This window comes from Rattus norvegicus, chromosome 7 (genome assembly GCF_036323735.1).
Source record: "Rattus norvegicus strain BN/NHsdMcwi chromosome 7, GRCr8, whole genome shotgun sequence".
NCBI classification, from domain to species: Eukaryota; Metazoa; Chordata; class Mammalia; order Rodentia; family Muridae; genus Rattus; species Rattus norvegicus.
Window position 1 is genome coordinate 12,687,501 of NC_086025.1, and position 22,395 is coordinate 12,709,895.

The following is a 22,395-nucleotide window of genomic DNA, read 5'->3' on the forward strand; positions in this document are numbered from 1 at the left end:
GCTTTGAACTTAGAAGTGTGACCAGGTAGGCCCTGTGGACTTGTTCCATGAATGAAGGGATATAGACTTTTTACCCATTGAGATCCTTGTGAATCCCCAGCACGAGTGCAAGATGCAAATCGAACAGAAGAGAGAAAATGAAGGGGAGCTCAGGTCTCAGGGAGGAAATGCAAGTTTAATCAGAAAAGCAAAGGGGTGAGAGCAGTTTTGAATTTGTGTTGGTGCCATCTGCTCTCCTTATACTGTCACTAATTTTTCAAGAAGCTCTGAAGGAAGGTTTGCCCAGTCTACAGAGCATACAGATGGTTTATAAAAGTTTGCTCATGTCCCCTAGACAGTCAGTGTGGTGACAAAAATGGACTTTGAGATCTCTGTGTCACTAAGCATATAATCTTTCTCTTGCTGGCTAGACTGGGTATCTCCCTCTGAGCGCAGCTCTTACGAGCATCAGGAAATGACAGAGGAAAAAGAACTTCTCTTCCCCGTCTAGGGAGCAGAGCCAAGGAGAAAAGCCACAGAACAGACCACAAGGACCTGGGCTCACCATTCAATCTCCTCAGGCTCTCGGTCCCTCAGCAGCTCCCGCACCTCCTGCCGGCAGCGCTCCTGGTATTCCGGGTGCCTTGCCAGGTTGTACAGGATCCAGGAGAGTGCGCTGGCCGTGGTGTCATGACCTGGAGGACAGACAGGAAGGCTTGTGTCTCTGGGCTGCTTCAGCATCACAGGCCGGACAGTGAGGTCCCCAGGAAGGATGGGGAAGGGATGAATGGAAGGAATGGAGAGATCCTGGGTGTCCCCGAATAGATGAGCCGGGGACTAACAGTTCCCCACCCTTTTGTTAGCTCTACACAGGGACCCTCACCTCCGAACATGAAGGTGTCAGCCTCTGCTCGGATGTCCACATCCGACAGCCCCTTCCCATGCTCATCCTGTACATAAAGCAAGACCACAACTCATACAGTGTCTGAGCACTCCTGAGTCTGTCTTTCGACAAGTTCTGACACCCACCGCTCACACAGGGTCTCCCATATTATCCTCAGGGCCCGCCTCACAGTTTTCTCCTTGGTTTCTGCTATTCTTTGTTTCTTCTACACAGCATTCAGCAGAGCCACATCTAAAACTTATCTCTAACCTGACCCTTCATTTCACAATCACCACTATGCCTCCCTAGAACTCTTAGATGAAACTTAACTTCTATCTAATGTTGAACGTTGAGATCCATGCAACTTGGATCCCGGAAAAACCCACCTTGGCCAGCAAGAGAACATCAATAAAGTCTAAAGTTTTAGTCTTAGCCCTGGCCTTTAGGAATTCATCAACGCCCTGGGTATTGAGGGTGCTGCGTCTCTCCCTGATGACAGCATCTGTGAAGTTGTGCACCACGTCGCAGGCCTTGCGGAAGCGCCGCCCATCAGCAGTGAGGTAATACAGGAAGTCCAGGTACAGGAAGGGCTGGCGTTGCCGTTTCACTATGAGGGAGCTGAGTTCCAGGATCGCAGCTATGTATTCACTGTTAGACCTGTAAGGCAAGCCGGAGAGAAAGCAGAGTCTTAGCACATACAAAACCCCAGAACATCCCCCAGGCAGAGATGCAGGGCTGAGACACTCCACCCACCCAAAGTGCCCTCCGAGCGTACTTCTCTCTGCCTCTCTCACTCCTTATGAGCCCTGATTCCAGGTGGACATGGGCACTGTCTTTAATTTTTCTTTCACTCAAAAATCTGCTTCTGCGGTTCCTCCTTGATTTGTTGCAGATGTGCCCTACTTTGGGCATTGTGCTCAGCTCTTTCGCTCTCTGGATCCTATGCTGTCTGTCTGCCCTCTAAAAAGTTGGTATCCAAATTCAAGTCTGACTTGAACTCTTATCTTCTTAACTACCTATGGCTGCCCTGAAGCTCAAGAGGAAGTCCACATCCTCTGGCTGATTGTTCAACAGCCTTCACAGCCAGGTGGACATGGTGCTCACGCTACAAAGTCAACACTAGGAGAGGGAGGCAGCAGGGTGGACTGTGAACCGTCTGCCTGCCTGGGCTATATAGTGAGTGAGACCTTTTCTAAAAACGAAAAGTCCCGTGGTTTTTTTTCGAGACAAGGTTTCTCTACAGCCTTCGATATCCTGGAACTCGCTTTGTAGACCATGCTGGCCTTCAACTCAGAGATCCGCCTGCCTCCTGAGTGCTGGGGAATTAAAGGCACATACCATCACCACCTGGCAATGCATAATATTTTAAAAATTATTTTCATTTTTGATCATACTCTTTCCCTTCCTCTAATACCTTGTTGAACCTCCCCACTCATACAACTCTGTGTTTTTTTCTCTCTTAAAAAAAAAAAAGCCCAAATGAAAGAAAAGGACACACAGGCACAAAAATAGAGCCCTACCTATGCTGACCTTCTACTCTGGAGCATGCGTCCTTCCTTGGTGTGGTAGCTGTGCCCAGTGTCACTCCAGTGAAGAAAACCGATTTTCCCTTTCTCATAGGCACCAACTGAAATAGCTCTTTGGCTATGGGTGGGACCAGGTGCCCAAGTCCCCTTCTACTGGGATTGGTGGCAGTCAATGTTGATTATCATCTTGACTGGCTCACAACACACCTAGGCGTTCAGTGAAGCATATGTCTGTTTGTGTCTAGAGGGTTATCTCAGAGAAGACTCTCTGAGTGGGTAAAGGCCTACCAGGCATATTGCATTGGGTGGGGATTCATATAGACAACATGGGAAGGAGGCAAAAGGTTGGTTGCAAGCACAGGCAACCTTTACTTCTTTGTCATTATGGTGAAGGTGCCCTGCCACACCCTTCCTCGTAGACTGAAACCTCTGTCACCAGGAGCTCAAACAAATCTCTTCTCCCTTAAGCTGTTTTGCTCGGATATTTTTTCTCAACAGGAAAACACACACACACACACACACACACACACACACACACACACACACACACACACAACTAATACCCACCTTAACCTCATTTCCAAGACATCGTTCAAACTGCCTGTTAATGATACTACTCATCTACTATTCCCACAATCCACCTCCCAGGAAGGACCACACGTTCTCCTCTCACTGTCCTTAACTCTCAGTTATAGCCCACCCGTTCTCCTTCTGGTCAGTCGCAGTCTCACCCACCTCCTCCCATGGTCCAGGGCTCAAGTTCCCAGGGAAAGACAGAGAGAGACTCACTCCTGACAGTTGCTGTCGAAGCTGAAGATGCATTTTTGCAGGCTGTCCAAGGTCATCAGGCTGATGTGCTCGAACATGTCCAGACGGGCACTGCCCTTGGCAGTCAGACGCTGCCACTTGGCCTGGCCAGAGAAGTGGTATGAGATTGGGCTGAATCTGGTTTCCTTGCACCACTGCATAAGTCCAAACGAATAGTCGTTTACCCTGCTCAGAGGCAACCTTCTGGTGCTCTGCCCCAAGCACTGCACCCAGGGTAGGGCGGTCATGGGTGAGCACAGAGGTGTTATCAGGCAATGCAGGTCTGTTCAGCTCACTGTCTTCTACTCAGTCCCACCTCTTAAACCTATAGTAATAATTAAGTTGTTCTGATTTTATTTGCTCCACAGCCATACTTAAATATTTGCTTCACTACGTATACTCTCTTACTGCTGGTGAATTTTGACACACTCCCTGACCTCTCTGGCCCTCAGTTTCACAATCCATAATCTAGAAGTCACAGTCATCTCTGTCTTAGAGCAGTGTGGAAATTACAACAGACAATTTATATCGTAGAATCATCATAATATCTCTGCCTATAGTAGCAGATCAGTACAAGTCTGGTGTCTTTACTATCCCTGTTAGAATAGTGATACAGTTGTCCACACTTCCTCTATCCCCAGGCTTTTCAATGAGCCTTTGCAGCTCTCTCCATTGGGAGGTAGGCCTGTTTCTCCATGATGTGAATCTGAGATGAACTAGAGACTTATTTGTTCTGACCTAAGGAGTATAGACATAATAGTGTGCTATTTCTGAAGCCAAACTTGGAAAGACTGTTTTTCTGCTCCCTCCCTCCCCCTCCCTCCCTCTCCCTCTCCCCTCCCCCTCGCTCTCTCCCTCTCTCTCTCTTTCTCTCCCCAGTCTTTCCATGCTAGGAAACCCAAACTCTCTCAAGGAGGATAAAAAGCCAGGATGGATCTAGCTGGCCCACCAAGGCCAGTGATGTTATTCTTTTCTTTTTGAAAAACAACTTTTCTTAGCTATTTGTGGTGTTGAATGCCTTTAATCTCAACAGGGACAGGAGGATCTCTCTGAGTTAGAGGCCAGCCTGGTCTACATAGTCACTGTGTCATAGTGAGTTCCAGGACAAAAAACAAAACAAAACAAAACAAAACAAAACAACAACAACAACCCCCTTTCTTTTGCCTTTAGTTGTGCAATCGGAGCCAGGGCTTGTGCGTGCTAAGCAGCTTCTCTAGCATTGAGCTACACCCGAGATCTTGTTTGTTTGAGACAGGGTCTTGTTGTGTAGACATGAACTCACACTGTACTTCTGCTTCAGCTGACAAGTGCTGGGGTCAAAGGTACCACCCACCATGCAGAGCCAGTGTGTTGTAAGTGGTGTGGTGTGTGGACAGGTACTGTGCAACAGATAACGTTGATGTGTGCTGACTTTCCGAAGCTTCTGCCACCAAGAACAGAAACAGATCCTTCTGAGCCCCCTCTGTCTGCTAGGAGCATGACCCCACGGTGTCACCTCTTCTACGCCTATGTATAGATTATTATTCCCACTTCTCAGTTAGAAAATTGCTGCTGGTGGTGGCGCACACTTTAATAGTAGCACTTGGGAGGCAGAAGCAGGTAGATCTCTGAGTTTGAGCCAACCTGGTCTACAAAGCAAGTTCAAGGACAGACAGGGCTACACAGAGAAACACTATCTCAAAAAAAACCAAAAAGTGACAGGCAGGCAGGCAGGCAGGCAGGCAGGCAGACAGACAGACAGACAGACAGACAGGGGCTTGGAGAGGGAAACCTGTGACCCCAAAGGTATCTTAGCAGACCCACACCTGCAGAATACATCTGAAACCACATCCCTTTCTACAAGGGGCCATGTGTTCCAGACACTCACATGCATGGTGTTCACGCTCTTGTTAAAAATCTTCACGTAGGACTTCAGGATGTCAAAGTGGAAGGCGGGTGTCAGCAGGCGTCGGTGGTGGTTCCACTTCTCACCAGCGCTCATCAGGAGCCCATCCCCTGGGAGGGCAGCCATGACAATAGGCAAGGGTAGTGCCTTCCCTTAACCCTCAAGGGAGTCCGAAGGCCCTCACTTTCAAACACTCACCCAGCCAGGGCTTCAGGAAGCCATAGAGGGTCATTTCCTTGGGTGCAACAGCAGCTGACACACAGGAGGACAATCAGGAGCCATGGGAAAGGAAGGCAATGGAGTTTAGGAGAGATAGGGACCCTCAGCCAGGGCTGTGCAGTCCCCCCTCCAAACTCAGCATGACAAGAAGAGGACAAGGACAGAGAAAGCAGGGAGAAAGAGGGAAACTGAAAAGGACCAGACCAGGCTGCCCCGGCAGGTAGAGAAAAGACTATACACATACCCCATCATGCCTTCACGTGGATCCTACTTTGTCTAACACATCTTCCACATTTGAACCCAGCAGAATACTCTACAGGCCTTCCCAGAGACCTAGGATACAGTGTCTGTTGCAACTCTCTGATTTCACCTGATGACATACGTTATCATGACCTGTCATGGCCACAGCGCACATGGTCTTCCTTGACATAAACATTTGGCAGTCTGGCATGATCAAATTGTGCCCTTCAGATATAACTCAGACAGGATTTAAATATGGTCCATTTGATGTCCCAAATGTGACATAGATAATATCCCAGACATTGTCTATCTCCTGTCACATACAACAGCATTCTGGCAAGACGGAAACTTAATGAGTGAGGACCCTGAGGCTGAGGAAAGCACATGACATGACATGTGAAGGACTCCCCATCATTCGCTGTTCTAAAAGTTTAAATAGTGGGACTCCAAGCAGAAGGGTGATTTTGGAGGAAGAGGGTGTGCACAGAATCACAGGGGATCTCCACTGTAGCCTAGATGGGTCCAGCTGTGTCTCATTGAGTCTGGGGCTGCAGGAGGCAGAAGAAGATCTAGTTGGTGCTCATATGGGGACAGCGCTCTGTGATATTTTTGAGGATAAGGGAGTCCTTGGTCATAAGCACTTGACACATCTGAGAGAATGTTTGAACCCTGCTGTACAAATGGAGAAGCATAGGATGTAGTAAGGAGAGCAGTAACAATACTATGAACCTCAGGGATGAGGCTGCCTATATTGCCAAAGGGGAAAGGCTGGATACCAGTCTTCTGTTCCTCCGCCATCATCTTCCCTGCCCACCCCTCAGCTATAAATGTGCTGGTTGGAGACGAGATGTAAGGCAGCTGTTGTTGTTTTAGAATGTTAGAACTCTGTCTTCTCAGATTCCAGGGTCTCTCTAATCTCTTATCATTGGCATTCTCATTGAAGGCAGTATGAATCTCAGTATTCTGGTTAGCTCTCCGTTACCTCTGCCTGAATGCCTTTCAGATTCTCCAGTTAGTCACAGACTTACCAAGGAGTCTTAAAGACTGCGTAGACTAGAAATCCTACACTCACTTGAAGATTTTCACTGTCCCAGCTCCTGACACTCCTTATCACTTTCAATAGTTAACTTGAAGTTCTTCCAGTTTTGTTCCTGGGTTACAACTTGTTCGGCTTCTGGGTTTTGTTTTGTTTTGTTTTGTTTGTTTGTTTGATTGGTTGATTTTTGGAGATAGGGTTTCTCTGTGTAACCTTGGCTATCTGAGAACTCACTCTGTAGATAGACTAGGCTGGCCTCGAATTCAGAAATCTGCCTGCCTCTGCATTCAGAGTGCTGGAATTAAAGGTGTGCGCCCACCACTGCCCAGCTTGGTCTCTGCTTTCAAAACGTGTTGTAGCGCAGGTTTTTCTTCCTGCTGGGATTTGGCACATGAGGCAGCCGGTTAAAGGTACTGTTGTGTTGTTTTGATCTAGTTCCCAATTTTGTCTGTTAGGATGGTATGATATAATGGGTGTAAGATATTCCATTCCTGTGTGACCGCCACTTAGGGAGAGAGATCCTGATAAGTGTCCTGATTTAGTTTACTATCTGATAAGAAAAAGAAAATGATATATTACTATAAAACTTTTGGCCACTGTATGCATTACATTTTGGGGTGGGGTTGTAGAGGCCAATAGATGTTTCTCTAATTATCACTGTTTTAAAATTATGGTTTTTAGCCAATGATCTGAAAACTAGGGAAAGATATTACCTTACGTATCCTACCTTGTTTCCATTTAAGAGGGCACTCTGAATTAATGGAATTGTTTTGAAATTTTATTTTCTTTATTTTGTGTGTGTGTGTGTGTGTGTGTGTGTGTGTGTGTGTGCGTAGTCACTTCTGTGGTTTTCCCCTTAGTGGGCTCCAGAGAGTGAACTAGGTCATCAGGCTTGCCCAGTAAGTGCTTTTAGTTGTAGAGCCATCTCACCAATCCTAATGTGATTGTTTTTATGTATCACTATGTATCTATAACAGTTTGCAACAAAATTCCATCTGGCCTTAAAGATCTTAACTGTGAATGAGTGGTAGATTTACTGTCGCTACCTTATAATTATTTGATAAAAAATCAGCTATTTGCTCTCTCCCAGTTTTCAGGGTAACAGATGCCTTTTGTAGCTCGCACTGTTACTACAGGGTTGGCATAGATTTTGGTCCCCTGTCTTATGCCTTCTTATTTATACAATGTAGTTCCCTACCCAGGATCACTGAAGGCTTTGCTAGCTTGCCAGCCTCTGCTGGAATGTAAGATCCTGTAACCCTCAGACATTAGTGAAACAAAGGGAAAATGTGGAAAACGGAGTTTAAAAAAAAATCTAAGCAGCAATGAAGTACGTTTCTGTCTTGCACAGATAGGAATTTATAGCTCAGTAAAGTGTGCATGAGCAATCTTAGTCTGTTCTATGATGTCATAAATGTAACTTTGATGGTATATTCTCTTAAGAGACTGATACGTTTGCTTGTTATATTGCAGGGCTCATGATATCAAGAAATAAAGCCAAAACAAACAAACAACATGCAAAAAACGAGTTTAGTGGAAGAGAGAAATGTGAGATCTGAGCAAGTCGTTTAGGGGTTGTAGAAAAAGATATTTGTCTTTTGGGGTTTTTTTTGTTTTTGTTTTTTTTTTATTTGTTGTTCTGTTTTTCAAGACAGGGTTTCTCTGTGTAGCTTGGCTATCCTGAAATTCACTTTGTGGACCAGGCTGACTTGGAACTCTGAGATCTGTCTCCCAAGTAAAGGCGAGTGCCACCACTGCCAGACTGAAAAGGATCTTCTTTAAAGATAGCAATTATGGTGACTGCGGGTCATTAAAATTCCTGAGGTCAAAATTTAGTAGGCTAATGTACAACCAAAATCTAGCTCTCTGGTTAATCAATGAGGTTCTCTTAAGATATTGATTTGTTCGTGGTAACAGTTACAAAACCAACTTAAAAATAAAACTTTATGTTTAATGAAGGCATGCTTTCTGTTAACTTTGTCAGGCTTTAACTACTTAAAAAACCGAGTCCTGACAAACTCAAGGTTTATCTACGGATGTATTTACAACTTTTAAAAAAAGGATTATCTGCTACTATTTTTGCTTGTGTGCATTTTTATGTCACATGTGTGCAGGTACTCGGGGAGGCCAGAAGAAGGTACCAGAGCCCTTGGATCTGGAGGTACAGATGGTTGTGAGCTGCCTGACGTGGGTGCTGGGAACTGAGCTCAGGTCCTCTGCAAGAGCAGTGAGTGCTCTTCACCCCTGAGCCAGTCCCCCAACCCCCTCTTTTCAATTTTATAAGCAAGTCTATTTTAAGATGGTTCCAGCTGCTGATTTTATTTTGTTGATTGCTGAGCATGTTGCAAAACTCTAACCAGGGTTACTCTGATTCTTTTGTTTCCCACAGTTCTAGCCTCTCTCTATAAAATTTGTAATCAGGGGCTGGGGTGTAATTCAGATGATTAACTGTTTGCCTAGCATGCATGGAATCCAAGGTCCAGTCCACATAAAGCTAGCATGGTTGTGTATATTTGTAATGCCAGCATTCAGGAGATGAATGCAAAAGGATCAGGAATTCAAGGTTGTTTATGCTACATAGCCAAATTGGGGTCAGCTAGGACGTATGAGAAACCATGTAAATAAAGAGATTTACAACCACTTTTGGCAAATGATTTTAATTTATTACTTATTTATTAACTTAGAATTTATTTATTAAACTAGTTTTCTTTAAGTATTTAACACTATTGGTTGTATTTTTAATTCTCATTAAACCGTGCTGCCAGTTGACATTTTGAAGAAGTAAAGCTTCCAATAAAAGAAACTGAGGGGCTAGAGAGAGATGGCTCAGCAGTTAAGAGCACTGGCTGCTCTTCCAGAGGTCCTGAGTTCAATTGCCAGGAACCACATGGTGGCCACAACCATCTGTAATGAGATCTGATGCCCTGTTCTGGTGTGTCTGAAGACAGCTACAGTGTACTCACATATATAAAATAAATACATCTTTTAATAAATAAATAAATAAATAAATAAATAAATAAATAAATGAAACTGAGCAGATCTTTAAAAGATGCTTGGACAGACCATCATCTACAGCAACCAAAATTGAATTTACAAATGGACTTCAGGTGAAATGCTCAGTCCTAGGACCCATTCCAGTGGTTCCCGATCTTCATAATGCTACAACCCCTTAATACAGTTACTAATGCTGTGGTGACCCCTGACCATAAAACTATTTTTGTTGCTGCTCTATAACTATAATTTTGTTGCTGTTATGAATCATAATGTAAATATTGATATGCAGATGGTCTCAGAAGACCCTGGTGAATAGCAGCCCCAGAAGTTCAGAACTGCCGTTGCGTGTCCTTTAGCTGGTTACAACTGGTCATAAGGGGTTTTGTTGACACTAACTCCTTGACATCTGTCACTTAACTGCCTCAGAAACCATGAGATCAGATCAAGCCAACTGGGACAGTTCCTTCCCAGTGATGAAGGACAACTGGGACCAAAGCACCAGACGGCTAATCAGAAGTGGTTTCAGGAAACCAAACCAAAACAAACGAGAATGTCTGATCAAAGACAAAAGGCTGCCAAAAAAAAAATAAATTTGTGTTGGGCATGAGGGTCCATGCCTGTAATCCAAATACTCGAGAGGTTAAAAGGGAGGACCACGAGTATGAGGCTTCTCAAACTCAGCAAGAAAAATGGAGTCGCTTGTGCCAGTTCTTCCAAAATTAATTAGTCAAGTGGCCATTCTTTTTTAAGTGATGCTCAGGACTGGAAACATCGCTCAGCAGTTAGGAGCATTGTGTGTCCTTGTAGTGGACACGGGTTTGATTCCAGTGATTTGCAATCACGCGTTATTCCAGCTCCAGGGGATCTGACACCCTCTTCTGGTCTCCAGAGGCATCTACACACATGTAGTGCACAACTATCCACTCAGGCACAAGTGCGCGTGCGCATGCGTGCTCGCACACACTCGCGCACACACACACACACACACACACACACACACATTAAATAAGCAAATAAATCCCTTAAAAATTATTTTTGGAGACAGAATATCTCTCTCTCTCTCTCTCTCTCTCTCTCTCTCTCTCTCTCTCTCTGCTGAGATTAAAGGCATGTGTCACCTCACTCAGTTCAAATAAATATTTTTTGAAATGGATCTTCTGCTGGAGGGACCCACCAGAGGCCACCCCTTTAAGAAAACTGTTTTGAGGCTAAAGAGATGGCTGTGCACTTGAAAGCACTTTTAGCTCTTGCAGAGGACCCAAGGTCCAAGATCCACATGGGGTTCACAACCATCCAGAACTCCAGTTCTAGAGATGGCCTATTCTGGCCTCTGTGGGCATGAAGCATGCCTGTGGTACACATTCTTGTAAGCAGGCAGGACACTTACACATAAAATGGCACGAACAAATCTAACTTAACATGAAGAAGAAGGAGGAGGAGGAGAAGGAAGAGGAAGAGGAGGAGGTGGAGGTGGAGGAGGAGAAGGAGGTGGAGGAGGAGAAGGAGGTGGAGGAGGAGAAGGAGGAGGAGAAGGAGGAGAAGGAGGAGAAGGAGGAGAAGGAGAAGGAGGAGAAGGAGGAGGAGGAAAGGGAGGAGGAGAAGGAGAGGGAGGAGGAGGAGGAGAGGGAGGAGGAGGAGGAGGAGGAGGAGGAGGAGGAGGAGGAGGAGGAGGAGGAGGCGGCCCTCTTTTTCCCAGTCGCTTTGTTACCACAGCTCCTCAGGTAGGGGTGAGACGTTATGCCCACACTCCCTATCCATGCTTGGATTGTGTTTGGCTTGAGCTTGCACAAGTTTCGTGCACGCTGTCACAAATGTTGTGAATGCAAATGCCCTTTGTGTCTGGAAAACCGTGTTTTCTTATAGTCACCCTCTACCTCTGCCTCTTACGCTCCTTCTGCTCCCCGTTCTGCAGTGGTCCCTGAGCCTTGGGAAGAGGAGGTGTAATGTAGATGCCCCATAGGGGTGGCCACTCTACAGTCTTCACTCTCTGTGCCTTGATCATTATATGTCTCCACACATTCCAGAGTATACGGACAAGCCAGGTGGTGGAGGTGAACGCCATTAATCTCAGCACGAGGGAGGCAGAAGGAGGTGTATCTTTGTGAGTTCGAGGCCATCCTGGTTTACACAGTGAGTAGCTCCAGGACAATCAGGGCTTCACAGAGAAACCCTGTCTCAAAAAAAACCAAAAAAGAAAAAGAAAAAGAAAGAGTATATGTATGTGGACAGCACAAACTACTTGATGGCATTTTCTTTTCTTAAAGAGAGAGGACACAGTGTTAGGAGGATAGGGAAGGGGGTTAGATTGGAGAGGAATTGGAAGAGAAGGAGGGTGAATATGATAAAAAATATATTGTACAAAGTTTTCCAAAACCAATAAAGAGGAGAAAAATAAGAGAGGAACTCTAAACTCAAAAACAAAACAAACAAAAGACCTTGCTGATACACAAGGATACATAGTGGGGACTAAATGTCTTCTACACTCCACTCCTGGCTGTATGTTGTTTATATTTCTTTCAGAGATAAGCATCAGGACTTTTTACACCAAGTCCAGCATTCCACCTCAAATTACTTCAGATTCAAAACTGAAAATATAGAAAAAAATCATTATTACTGCACCAAAAAAGTATAAAGAGTTCAACAGCCAAAAGTATAGGCTGTGCTAAAATGATCTAATCTAATAAAAAAATTAAAATAGCTCACAATATCATCTTTGATATACAAAAGGTAGAGATCGTTGATCTGACTTTCTTACCTCATAGTCCTGAATCGTCCTGGTCATGGAAAAGCCTCCTCTTTATTCTTTTTGATACACTAACTTACTACTATTTTATAGGATGTGCTTGGACGTACACAGGTTTGTGCTGGAAGATTCACTTATTGGTAAGAAGCCAACAGTCAAGTGGATACTCAGAAATAGGAGAACAGCTCTTACGTCAAATGGGTCTTATGAGATATAACTTTTGTTTTGTTTGGTTTTGGTTTTTGAGACAGGGTTTCTCTATGTAACCCTGGATGTCCCAGAACTCACTTTATAGACCAAGCTGGCCTTGAACTCAGAGGTTCACCTGCCTCTGCCTTCTGAGTGTTGGGATTAAAGGAGTGTGCCAACATCACCCAGCAAGATATAACAACTTTTAATAACAGTTAAAAGTCCCCCCCATGTTAGGGGGACTTCATGTTCTATATTACAAGGAAATAATTTCACTCCATATTGAGGGAAGAAAGGTATGTGTTGTAAATAGATCTGTAAATACACAGTTAATGGTTTGTTTATTCTGAGGCAACTACTCTCAGGCTAGGCAACAGTAAGAAGAATGCAAGACAGACCACAGACACTAACAGAGCTCATCATCTGTGGGAATATCTTGGGTAAGCTCCACAGAGTTGATCAGCTTCTATTTCTCTCCTTCCCTATATAATCTACTTGCTTGAAAGATGTATGTGTTGGGGCAGGGGATGGCATATGTGTGTGTGCTGTGCATGTGGAGGTCAAAGGTCAAGCTCAGGAGTTATTCTTCTGGAGACATTTACTGTCTTTGTTTGTTTGGGTTTGTTTGTTTGTTTGTTTGTTGTTTGTTTAGTCTTTCACTGGGACTTGGACTCACCAATTTGACAAGGCTAGCTTGCCAGCGAGCTTCAGGATCCACCTGTCTCTACCTCCCAGTATTGGGATTCCAAGTGCATACCAGTATGCTCATCTCCTTCTGTAAGGCAGTGTTTTAGGGTTGTGGTGGTTTAAATGAGAAGCCCCTCATATCTCAGGCATTCCCAGTGTGGTGACACTGTTTGGGGCAGGTTAGGACATGTGGCCTTGCTAGAAAAAGTGAGTCATTGGTGGGTAGTCTTTGAAGTTTAAACGCCTCGCAACTCTCTCTCTCTCTCTCTCTCTCTCTCTCTCTCTCTCTCTCTCTCTCTCTCTCCTTCCTGTTAGTGCTGTGAGATATGAGCTCCAGTCACCACACCTGCCTGCTGCTGTACTCACGCACTGTAGTGGTCACAGACTCATCCCTCTGGAACCGTAAGCCCCAGATAAACCTTTCTTTCTGTAAGGGGTCATAGTGTTTTATCACAATAGAAAGGTAACTAATCACACATGCTAAACTAGTGCCTTTTTAGTTCACAAGTTACCTGAATCAATTGCAACTTCTAGATGCCACCCTCGACTGTCTGCTAACCGGCATTTGCACTGAGAGATGGCATTAGCTTCAGGGTTCCAGTGACTTATGAACAGCTGTGGAGTCTGCTTGTATATTCCTATCCTTTTGGGTCAAATACCTCACACCTTCCCAGTTTCAATTCCAGTACTTGAAAAGGTGGCCAGGCCACCCAAACCTCGGTGGTCAAGCCACAGTGATTAGAGGGAGTACCCGGTCTTCTCACGAAACTCAAACCAAATTTAAAGGGACCCTAGAATATTTCTCAAGACTACATTGACTTTTTTGAAGATGCGAGCTTCTAGGAGTCATTGTTTACAGCATGAAAGTGAAACCACCACAAAGAAAAAATGAGAATTAAGAAGTGACGGTTCTCTCCACCTGTGCCTGGAGACCTCCCTCCCCGACCTCAATAACAATAGATCCCTTAACATTTTTTCCAGTGCTATGCATGCAACCTAAGGTCTTGTACACGGCAGGCAAGTGCTCCATGTCTGAGTTAACCCCCCAGATGATAGATTTCCTTTCTTTGATTAGACTGAGTTTCCTTCTCACAAGCCAAACAGACCTCAGCACTATGGGAGACCCAAGACATTGGTGACATCCAGAAAATTTCTGACAAATGACACATGGCTTCATCCCCTGCTCAGCTTGGTCCGTGTAGGTGTGAGAAGGACGAGGAGAAGTGGGGAAGAGAGCAGTGCTTCAGATACCTGAGGCTTGGAGCAGGGGAGCAATGACGTTAGGGTGGACGAGTCGCAGGATCGGGTACACGGGTCCCACCCAAGAGAGGTGGATATCACGGAAGTTGCGGCCCAGATGTGCTATGAACTGCATGCCTTCCTCGTTGTTCTTCATCTAGGAAAGGAGAAATCTGCAGCTAGCCCTGGAAAGGTGTCCTCCCACTCTGCCAGTCCCTCCCCTCCTCTCTCACCCCTGCTACTTGATCAGTAACTTATGGTTCTTGCTGAGCCACAGCCGGACCATTCACATGTGTCTCCTACTGTATTCGTATTCCTATCTCCATTCTCCTCACTCTCTTCATCTGTGTTTTTTACCTTAAACAGTGGTTTGATGAATAAATAGGAAAATATACACAAATGATGTGTACATGGGACACTTGATAGATAACATAGATGATGCAAGGATACAGGATAAGCAAATGACAAAGGGCTAAATCATTAGCTAGAACCGAGCCTTATGTAATGTATGTGTGGGAAGTTTCTAAATGGAGCCCCAAGAGTTTAAGAAACATCCCCCAGAGTTGAACAAATGGATTACATGAAGTTCAAAAGCTCTATAGAGAAAAAGAAAATATCAACGTAGTGGACAGCTGCCGCACAGAACTTGATAAAGTATTCACCAGCTATGTATAAGGCAAGGAATTAATATCTAGAAAAATAAATGAGAAGATTAAACAACCTGCATACCCGCTTATCAATAAGTGGACCAACGAACTGGACAGGTCTCAGAAGAAGAAGCAAAAGAAAATTGCCTTTAAATATGTTAAAGTATTTTTAAATGTTCTGTCCATCAAAGGAGAACTAATGAAATGAACTTTGAGAGGTTACCTCAACCTTGTCAGCATGGCTGTCATCAAGAAAACAGGTGACTGGGCTTGGAGAGATGGCTCAGTGGGTTAGAGTACTGGATGCTCTCCCAGAACAACTCCTGTTTCAGCCTCTGGAGGTAATGCACACATGTGGTGCACACATACACACACACACACACACACACACACACACACACACACCAAACACAGTGCATATACAAATGTATGACAATAAATGCTGGTGAACTCTTACCCAGTGCTGTAGTGCACACGATGCATAAACTAAAGTGTCTACTGTGCAAATCAGTATGGAGGCTTCTCGAAGAAATTAAGAATACAAGTTATCATATGGCAAAGCCGTATCACTCCTTGTCCTATACCCAAAGGGCTTTCCATTCTGTTACAGAGGTATTGTTCATCCATGTTTCTCTCCAATCTTTTCACAAGAGCAAGGGAATGGAATGCACTACGGTGTTTACCCACAGATGAATGGATACACACAATCACACTTTGTTCAGCTACAAAGAAAAACACATTTGCCTAGAAATGGATGGAATTGAGAACGTTAGGTGAAGGAGCCCAGGCTCAGACAGACGAATACAGTATCTTCTCTGTGGAGCCTAGCCTCTAACTATTAAATTCGTGTGCTTAAGTGGAAGTGTGAAAATGTGGGCAGGCAGGCTGGGAAACCGGAAGAGAGGCCCACGAGACCTAAACACTAAAAGGCTTTAATGTACGGGATGGAGAAGACAGTAGAACAAATGGGAAGGGGTTGAGAGGAAGTGGGCAAGGGAAAAGAACCAACCCAAACGAAGCGTGTGATAGTGTTAGATGCAAACATATTCCTTAGTAATGTACTTTAAAATTAATGTGTGTACTGCTCTACAACTTATCTGTTTTCTCTCTCTTCCCCTATGCATATGTGCATCTCTCGTTTTGTTTCTATTGCATTCTTCCCAACTCCCATATTCATTCACTCCCCTTCCTCCTCATTCAACAACTTATCACTCATTCCCTCCACTTAGAGTTCTCCTATAGCCAATTTTACTTCAACCTCAGCACATCCTTCTGCCTCCCTGTACTGAGGTGAACTCACACACACACATGCACACACACACACACAGAGACAGAGACAGAGACAGACAGACAGACACACACACACACACAGACAGAGACACACACACACAGACAGACACACACAGACACACACACACAGACACACAGACAGGCAGACAGACAGACACACAGACAGAGACACACACAGAAAGGCAGACAGACAGACAGACAGACAGACAGACAGACACACACACACACACACACACACACACACACACACACACACTTGAAGTTGGCTCCAATCCTGATCCCTAGCTCAGGAAAGATATGAACTTAGACCTCACGTCAGGAGGGACTTGCTGGCCAAATTAGGAGCTGAACTTGGGGCAAGGAGGTAGCCTTGGGAAAGTAAGAGGAAGAAGAGGTTAGTTAGGTCTTCCTAACCTCTATGTAAAGGTTAGGAAAGGAGGAGCCAGCACACAGGGATCACAGGGAGCTCAGGGGTGGGTGTCATCTTGCAACTAAAGAAGGAGAGTCTTAGAAGGATGGAGAGGTCAGAATAGTGGAGATCTTTGAGGAGAGAGCTGGCATGGGATGTCACAAGGCTGATTGTGAGGAGAAGCAGGGAGGGAATAGGAGGCAACCAATGATGCTGTTTCTGTCCACAGAAGATGGCCAAGCAAGCAGATGCAAGGTTTGTACAGAAGGCAGTCACCAGAAAATGGAATGACCTATGGTGAATAATGCCTGGGGAGTTGTGAGAAAACGACCCAGGAAACAGGCAGAGGGCCTTTGGCCTCAGGTGCATTTTGTTTCTGGGAATGATCTTGGATATAATTTCATGCCTCCTGCGATAAACATTTACATTCAACTTATAAGACTTTTTTTTTCTTTCTGGTTTTTCAAGATAAGGTTTCTCTGTGTTACAGTCCTGACTGTCCTCAAACTTGCTTAGTTAGACCAGGCTGGACTCAAACTCCCAGAGCCCGCCTGCCTCTGCCTCCCAAGTGCTGGGATGAAAGACCCGTACCAGCATGCCTGGCTGACATGTTTAATTTTATTGGATGTCAGGGTATATCTGTAGAAGCCAGTCTGGTAAACAGATAAGCCGACCTCAGTGTACCCTGAGTCTGTATCTGGCCTTCTGCCTTGCTCCCACGATTTCCCAGATATACTCCGTGTGCCAGTCGATTGTCATTAAATTGTTCTGCCCTGAGAAAGTTGTGGGGAAGGGCTTCTCTGTTAATATTTAGTATGTGCTTCCTGATGTTTGTCTGAACTCAAACAGCCTTCCTTGGAGCACCACTCTCTTTGTTTCATTTGTGTATAAAAATAGACTGAAACTGAGCTAAGACTGTCTACAGCGTTAGACTCTAGTCTGCTCCATTCTTTAAGGTCCTCAAATACCAGGTCTTGCAGACCTGCAAAGGTCGGCATAGGTCATAGGAGTATGTTGGAGGTGGGAGAGCAGTCCCTAGTCTTATCACGTTCAACCGCATTGCTGTGGAGAAGAAATGACAAGATTCTAAGTATCTACAAAGAAAGTCTAATCATCAGGAGATATGAGACCACGAGTCTCACTGGGAATTTAAGCCAGAAATGCTCAGGACATGGGGTACAATGGTTAATGTGGTCTTCCTCCACCTAACAGGAGACCTACATTGTGCTCCTTACACCCCTCTGTAACTCTAGCTGCAGATCTGATGCCCTCTGCTGGACTCTGCATGCACCTATGCTCATGTAAACATATCTCCTCCCACATGTAATTAAAAATAAATCTTTCAAAAATAGCTAAGACCATGTGACTTTAATGCCAAGTTAGAGAAACAAAGATTGCAATTGTCACGAGTAGGTCTTTCCTACTTTGTGAAGAATAGGTTTGTGCAGGGGCTGGAGAGATGGCTTAGCAGTTAAGAAAACACTTTCTGAGGACCAGAGTTCAGTTCGCAGGACCCACACCAGGTGGCTTACAACCTCAGCTACAGTAGGGGATTTGATGCTTTCAGGAGGGCATTTGCACACACACACACACACACACACACACACACACACACACGTATGCACACACAGTTAAAATTAATTTTAAATTTTTTTAAATGTTTGTGCATACATACACATACATTAAGCAGGCATTCCTATTTTCTTCTCCCATTCCTTTACAATGTATCAAGGTTAATTATAATTATCACATTGTAACTATCACAGTGGAAATGTAATTAAGGGTTGTAAACCTATTAACATTTTTTTACATTAAGGACTACTCAAAGACTAAGTATTCCTCCAGAGGCTTAGTGTAGTATTGACTGTATGTAGGATAGTTACATCAGGTGGAATTCCAACTTTGCTTTTGTACTGATTTAGATAAATTAACCATGACAGAAGGAAATGTGGTTGGATCACGCTGATAAGGTGTGGACTTGTGATAGTTAATTTCTATTGTAAATACGACAAGTCTGGGGTTAAGAGGCAACCCTCAAGGTGAATATGGGAGGATATTTCCAGACAAAAATATAATAATTAAGGGGAGAAGATCTTGAGTGGGTGGCACTTTTTGACGGATGGCTCAGATGCAAAAATGTTTGAGAAAAAGTGTTGCTCTCCCGCCAGCCTTTTGTTTTTTGTTTTTTGTTTTTTGTTTTTTTTTTTACATTACTACATTCATTTTTTTTTCCTGAGATGTAGCCTTGGCTGTCCTGGAATTCACTCTGTAGACCAGGCTGGCCTTGAACTCAGAGATCCACCTGCTTCTGCCTCCCAAGTGGTGGGATTAAAGATGTGAGCCACCACTGCCCAGATGAGTGCATCCATCTTTAATGACATTAACGTCTGCTTCTTTGGCCTTCCATTGTGCCTTTTAGATCAGTTTTCTATGGAACTTCCAGTCCTTTGAGCACCAGGCTGGGCCTGCTGAGGCATCCGGTTTCATAGCCTGTGCAACTGCTGTGTTCTCTCCAGGGCACAGGTGGCTATTGTTGAACTATCCAGACTCTGTTGATTGTAAACCACTGTAACAAATGGTGTATGTGGTGTGTGTGTGTGTGTGTGTGTGTGTGTGTGTGTGTGTGTGTGCACATGTGCACATGTGTACACATATTATTGGTTTGTTCTACCATGCCAAGTGTGGCCCTGGCAGTAGGGAACCAGTGCAGAATGGAGCGAGGGGCACTGAGAATGAGGCTAGAGTGAAAGTGCAGCCACTACTCGAGAGGCCAGAATGGTCTCTGGTGGAAAAGAACACAGTCACACAGGGATGCAGCTCAGTGGCAGAGAGCCTGCTTCATCTCAGTACCACAGACAGAACCAAAAAGGCTCAGCTGTTGCTCACATTGGAAAAATAGAGTCCACGGATGCATCTTGAGAGTGAAGAGAAAGAAGAGAAGGCATAAGGCCCGAGGAGGTTAAGGGAAGAGATACTACTCACATCTCTCTCTGCCCATCAGTGTCCCTGGGCAAATGACAGTCCAGACACTAGCCCAAGGACAACAAGGATGGACTAGGCAGGGGCCAGACCTTGGGTGTGCTGCGCTGACGCCTCAACCCCCTCAGCGAAAACTGAGAAGACTAGGGCTGTCCCTGCTGCCCATCCTGGGAGCTCCTGAGTACGACGGATTTGCATAAATGAGGGGAAGAAACCTCAGATCGTGAGTCTTGATCATAATGTGACCTAAAGCAGCCTGAGAGCAGGGAAGGGAGGAAAAGAGAAAGGCCTCAGATCCTGGGGCAGCAGTCAGGACTGGAGTGGATGCTGGGGCTGACAGAAGGGCTCCCTGTCTTCCCTCACTTCCTGTGTTCCAGGCCTCTCCTGACCCAAGTTCCACACACACCTTTCCAAACGCATTGGGAACCTATCTACCCAGAGACCTACCTACTGCCACACTCACCAAGGTCAAGTGACCCCAAAACCAACTTGGTTTAGGGGGCTGAGGGAAGCAACGAAGGCGGCAGCAGTTGTCATAGAAGGTATAGATCCAGGCCAGAATTCGGGCTAGTATCCAAGAGGCTCCTCCCAGCAGCAGTAGATGCCATGGAGAGGCTGTCAGGGACCCCATTCCCAGCCGGGACAGGCTTAGTTGTAGCATCCTGCGGGGCAAATAAGCAGAGGGTTAAATTCCGAGGCTCCGGAGAGGAGTGGGGACGGGACGGTTTACTGAATAAGAATATGGCTAGCGATATAGACTGGGAGTACTGGGGGGCAGCGCAGGAAGAAGTGCAAGGAACGAACATTGAGAGAGAAGAGGTAGAACAGAAGAAGGGACAACTCTTAGCATTCTAGAAGGCCTCAGCTTGAAGCATAAACTCTGGGAGCAATTTCCAGGAGATCCAAACTCTCCGAGGTCAGCAAACACCCTACAGCCAACCCAGCTGTGACAGAACGCTCCCTGCTCTGAGTCAGAACTCTCCTTGCTGCCTTCCAGCCCGGCACCTTCTCTCATGAGCAGCGAGTCCTCCACAACCTCCTATCTTCTTTGAAAACTTTTTGTCCCTGGCTTCCGACTTGCCGGAAGCTGTGCGGGAAGTTGAGCTGGGCTGAACCAGCCAATCGCTCCCAGCCTCAGCGTCAACCTCTGCTCCTGCGCTGGCAGCCAAGGGGAGCGGGGGCGGGTCCAACCTTAAAGGGAAGGAATTAGATAGAGGGAGAGTCAGAGACTCAGGTAGGGCATCCTCAGGATTTAACATCTTCTGCTAACCAGAGACAAAGTAACGAGATTCCAAGGTTAGGGGTGCACCTGCCCGCCAGCGACTAAGGGGTGGGCAGGTTTTGAAATTCCTCCCACGCCCCCAACCCGCGTGGGCCCAGCTGCTGCACAGCATGGCAGAGGTCAATTTCTTCCTTCTTGAACCCCAGGTCCTAGGTGGACCGAAGGCTCTCAGAGCAGGGACAAATAATGCAACCCTGCTGGAACCCACTGGCTCAGAGAGTATAGATTAAGCTCATCTGAGGCTGAAGCATCGGAAATCTGAGGGAAAGTATGAAGGTTGAGGCCAGGCTAAGCGGGGCGTGAGCAGAGGAGGTACAGGCTGGAGGGCGGGGCTAGGCATGGGCTGATGTCTTGGATACTCATTAAATATTGGGGTAAGGCAACTTTTATTTTATATGCATTTATTTTTATTTTATTTTGCCGTTCATGTTTTTTACTCTATCATAGGTGCCTGAGCTATTCAGCTTCCTGGCTCTCCAGTGTCAGGCACGGATTCCCTCTCATGGTATAGATCTCAAGTTGGCCAAGTAATAAATTGGCCACTTCCCCAAGTTCTGTGCCACCTATCCCAACACATCTTGCAGGACTGAAGGTTTTGTGTCTGGCTTGGTATCCCAAGCTCTGTGAAGGAAGCCGTGCCTGGTTATAGAAAATGTCTGGTTCAGTCTCTGTGTGCTAGGAGTTTTCAGTAGGGTCGGCCTCCTGAGAGTTCTCATTGTATTAGGTTTCTACCAAAGTGCCCCCCATTCCAGTCATTTCTCCCAGTATTTTCTCCCTCTCCCTCCCACCTGCTCCTTCCTGTACTCTCATCTGCCCTCAGTCCACCTCTGCTCTGTTTCCCTTCCCAGGGAGACCCATCTGTGCCGCTTTGAGCCTTCTTTAGCGTCTCTGGGTGTGTGGGTTATGGCGAGGTTGTCCTTTTCAGCTAACACCCTCTCAGAAGTGAGTACACACTATGCTTATCTTTCTGGGTTTGGGCTACCTCACTCAGGAATCAGACAACTTTTGTAGTCATGAGAATCACAGTTTCAAGTCCAGCCTGGGATCTGTGGGAGAACTTGTTTGAAAAACAGTTTGCAGAGGTGGGCGGGGTGGGGTGCATGTCGGGGTGGGTAGGGAACTCCACACAGAATCCTGAGGGCATACTGGGGGTAATTTGGATTTGGTAATTCCTCACCCAGTCTCTCTCCTTGAGTCCTCTACTTTCCTCCTACTGTCTTCCTCCATCCCTCTTTCCTTCCCTCTTTCCCTTCCCACTTACCTCTAGGTTGGGTGATAACAACTTACACAAAAACCCTGACAAGCACCAATTATCCCAACGTAGAAAAGGAACACTTAAAGAAGGGTACCTTGGGGTCTGG

At 45.6% G+C, this 22,395-nt stretch overlaps 2 protein-coding genes across 4 annotated transcripts in view; one reads left to right on the forward strand and one right to left on the reverse strand.

Moving 5' to 3' along the window:
- The window catches only part of Cyp4f6 (cytochrome P450, family 4, subfamily f, polypeptide 6), a 27,580-nt gene extending 6,702 nt beyond the window's left edge, over positions 1–20,878 (reverse strand). The window contains exons 1-9 of one of the 3 annotated variants that reach the window (NM_153318.1): positions 20,758–20,878; positions 20,216–20,414; positions 14,440–14,584; positions 5,279–5,332; positions 5,063–5,190; positions 3,178–3,299; positions 1,249–1,519; positions 863–929; positions 545–674 (exon numbers count right to left, since the gene is read on the reverse strand). In NM_153318.1, the coding sequence (NP_695230.1) occupies positions 545–674; positions 863–929; positions 1,249–1,519; positions 3,178–3,299; positions 5,063–5,190; positions 5,279–5,332; positions 14,440–14,584; positions 20,216–20,413 (1,115 nt within the window). In that variant the 5' untranslated portion in view covers position 20,414; positions 20,758–20,878. Of the gene's footprint in view, positions 1–544; positions 675–862; positions 930–1,248; positions 1,520–3,177; positions 3,300–5,062; positions 5,191–5,278; positions 5,333–14,439; positions 14,585–20,215; positions 20,415–20,556 lie in introns of those variants that run through there. The other 2 variants (XM_006241049.3, XM_063263069.1) reach the window with 2 other exon arrangements.
- Ftl1l5 (ferritin light chain 1 like 5) overlaps positions 1–22,395 on the forward strand; it is a 576,109-nt gene that overhangs the window by 392,097 nt on the left and 161,617 nt on the right. The window lies entirely within an intron of this gene.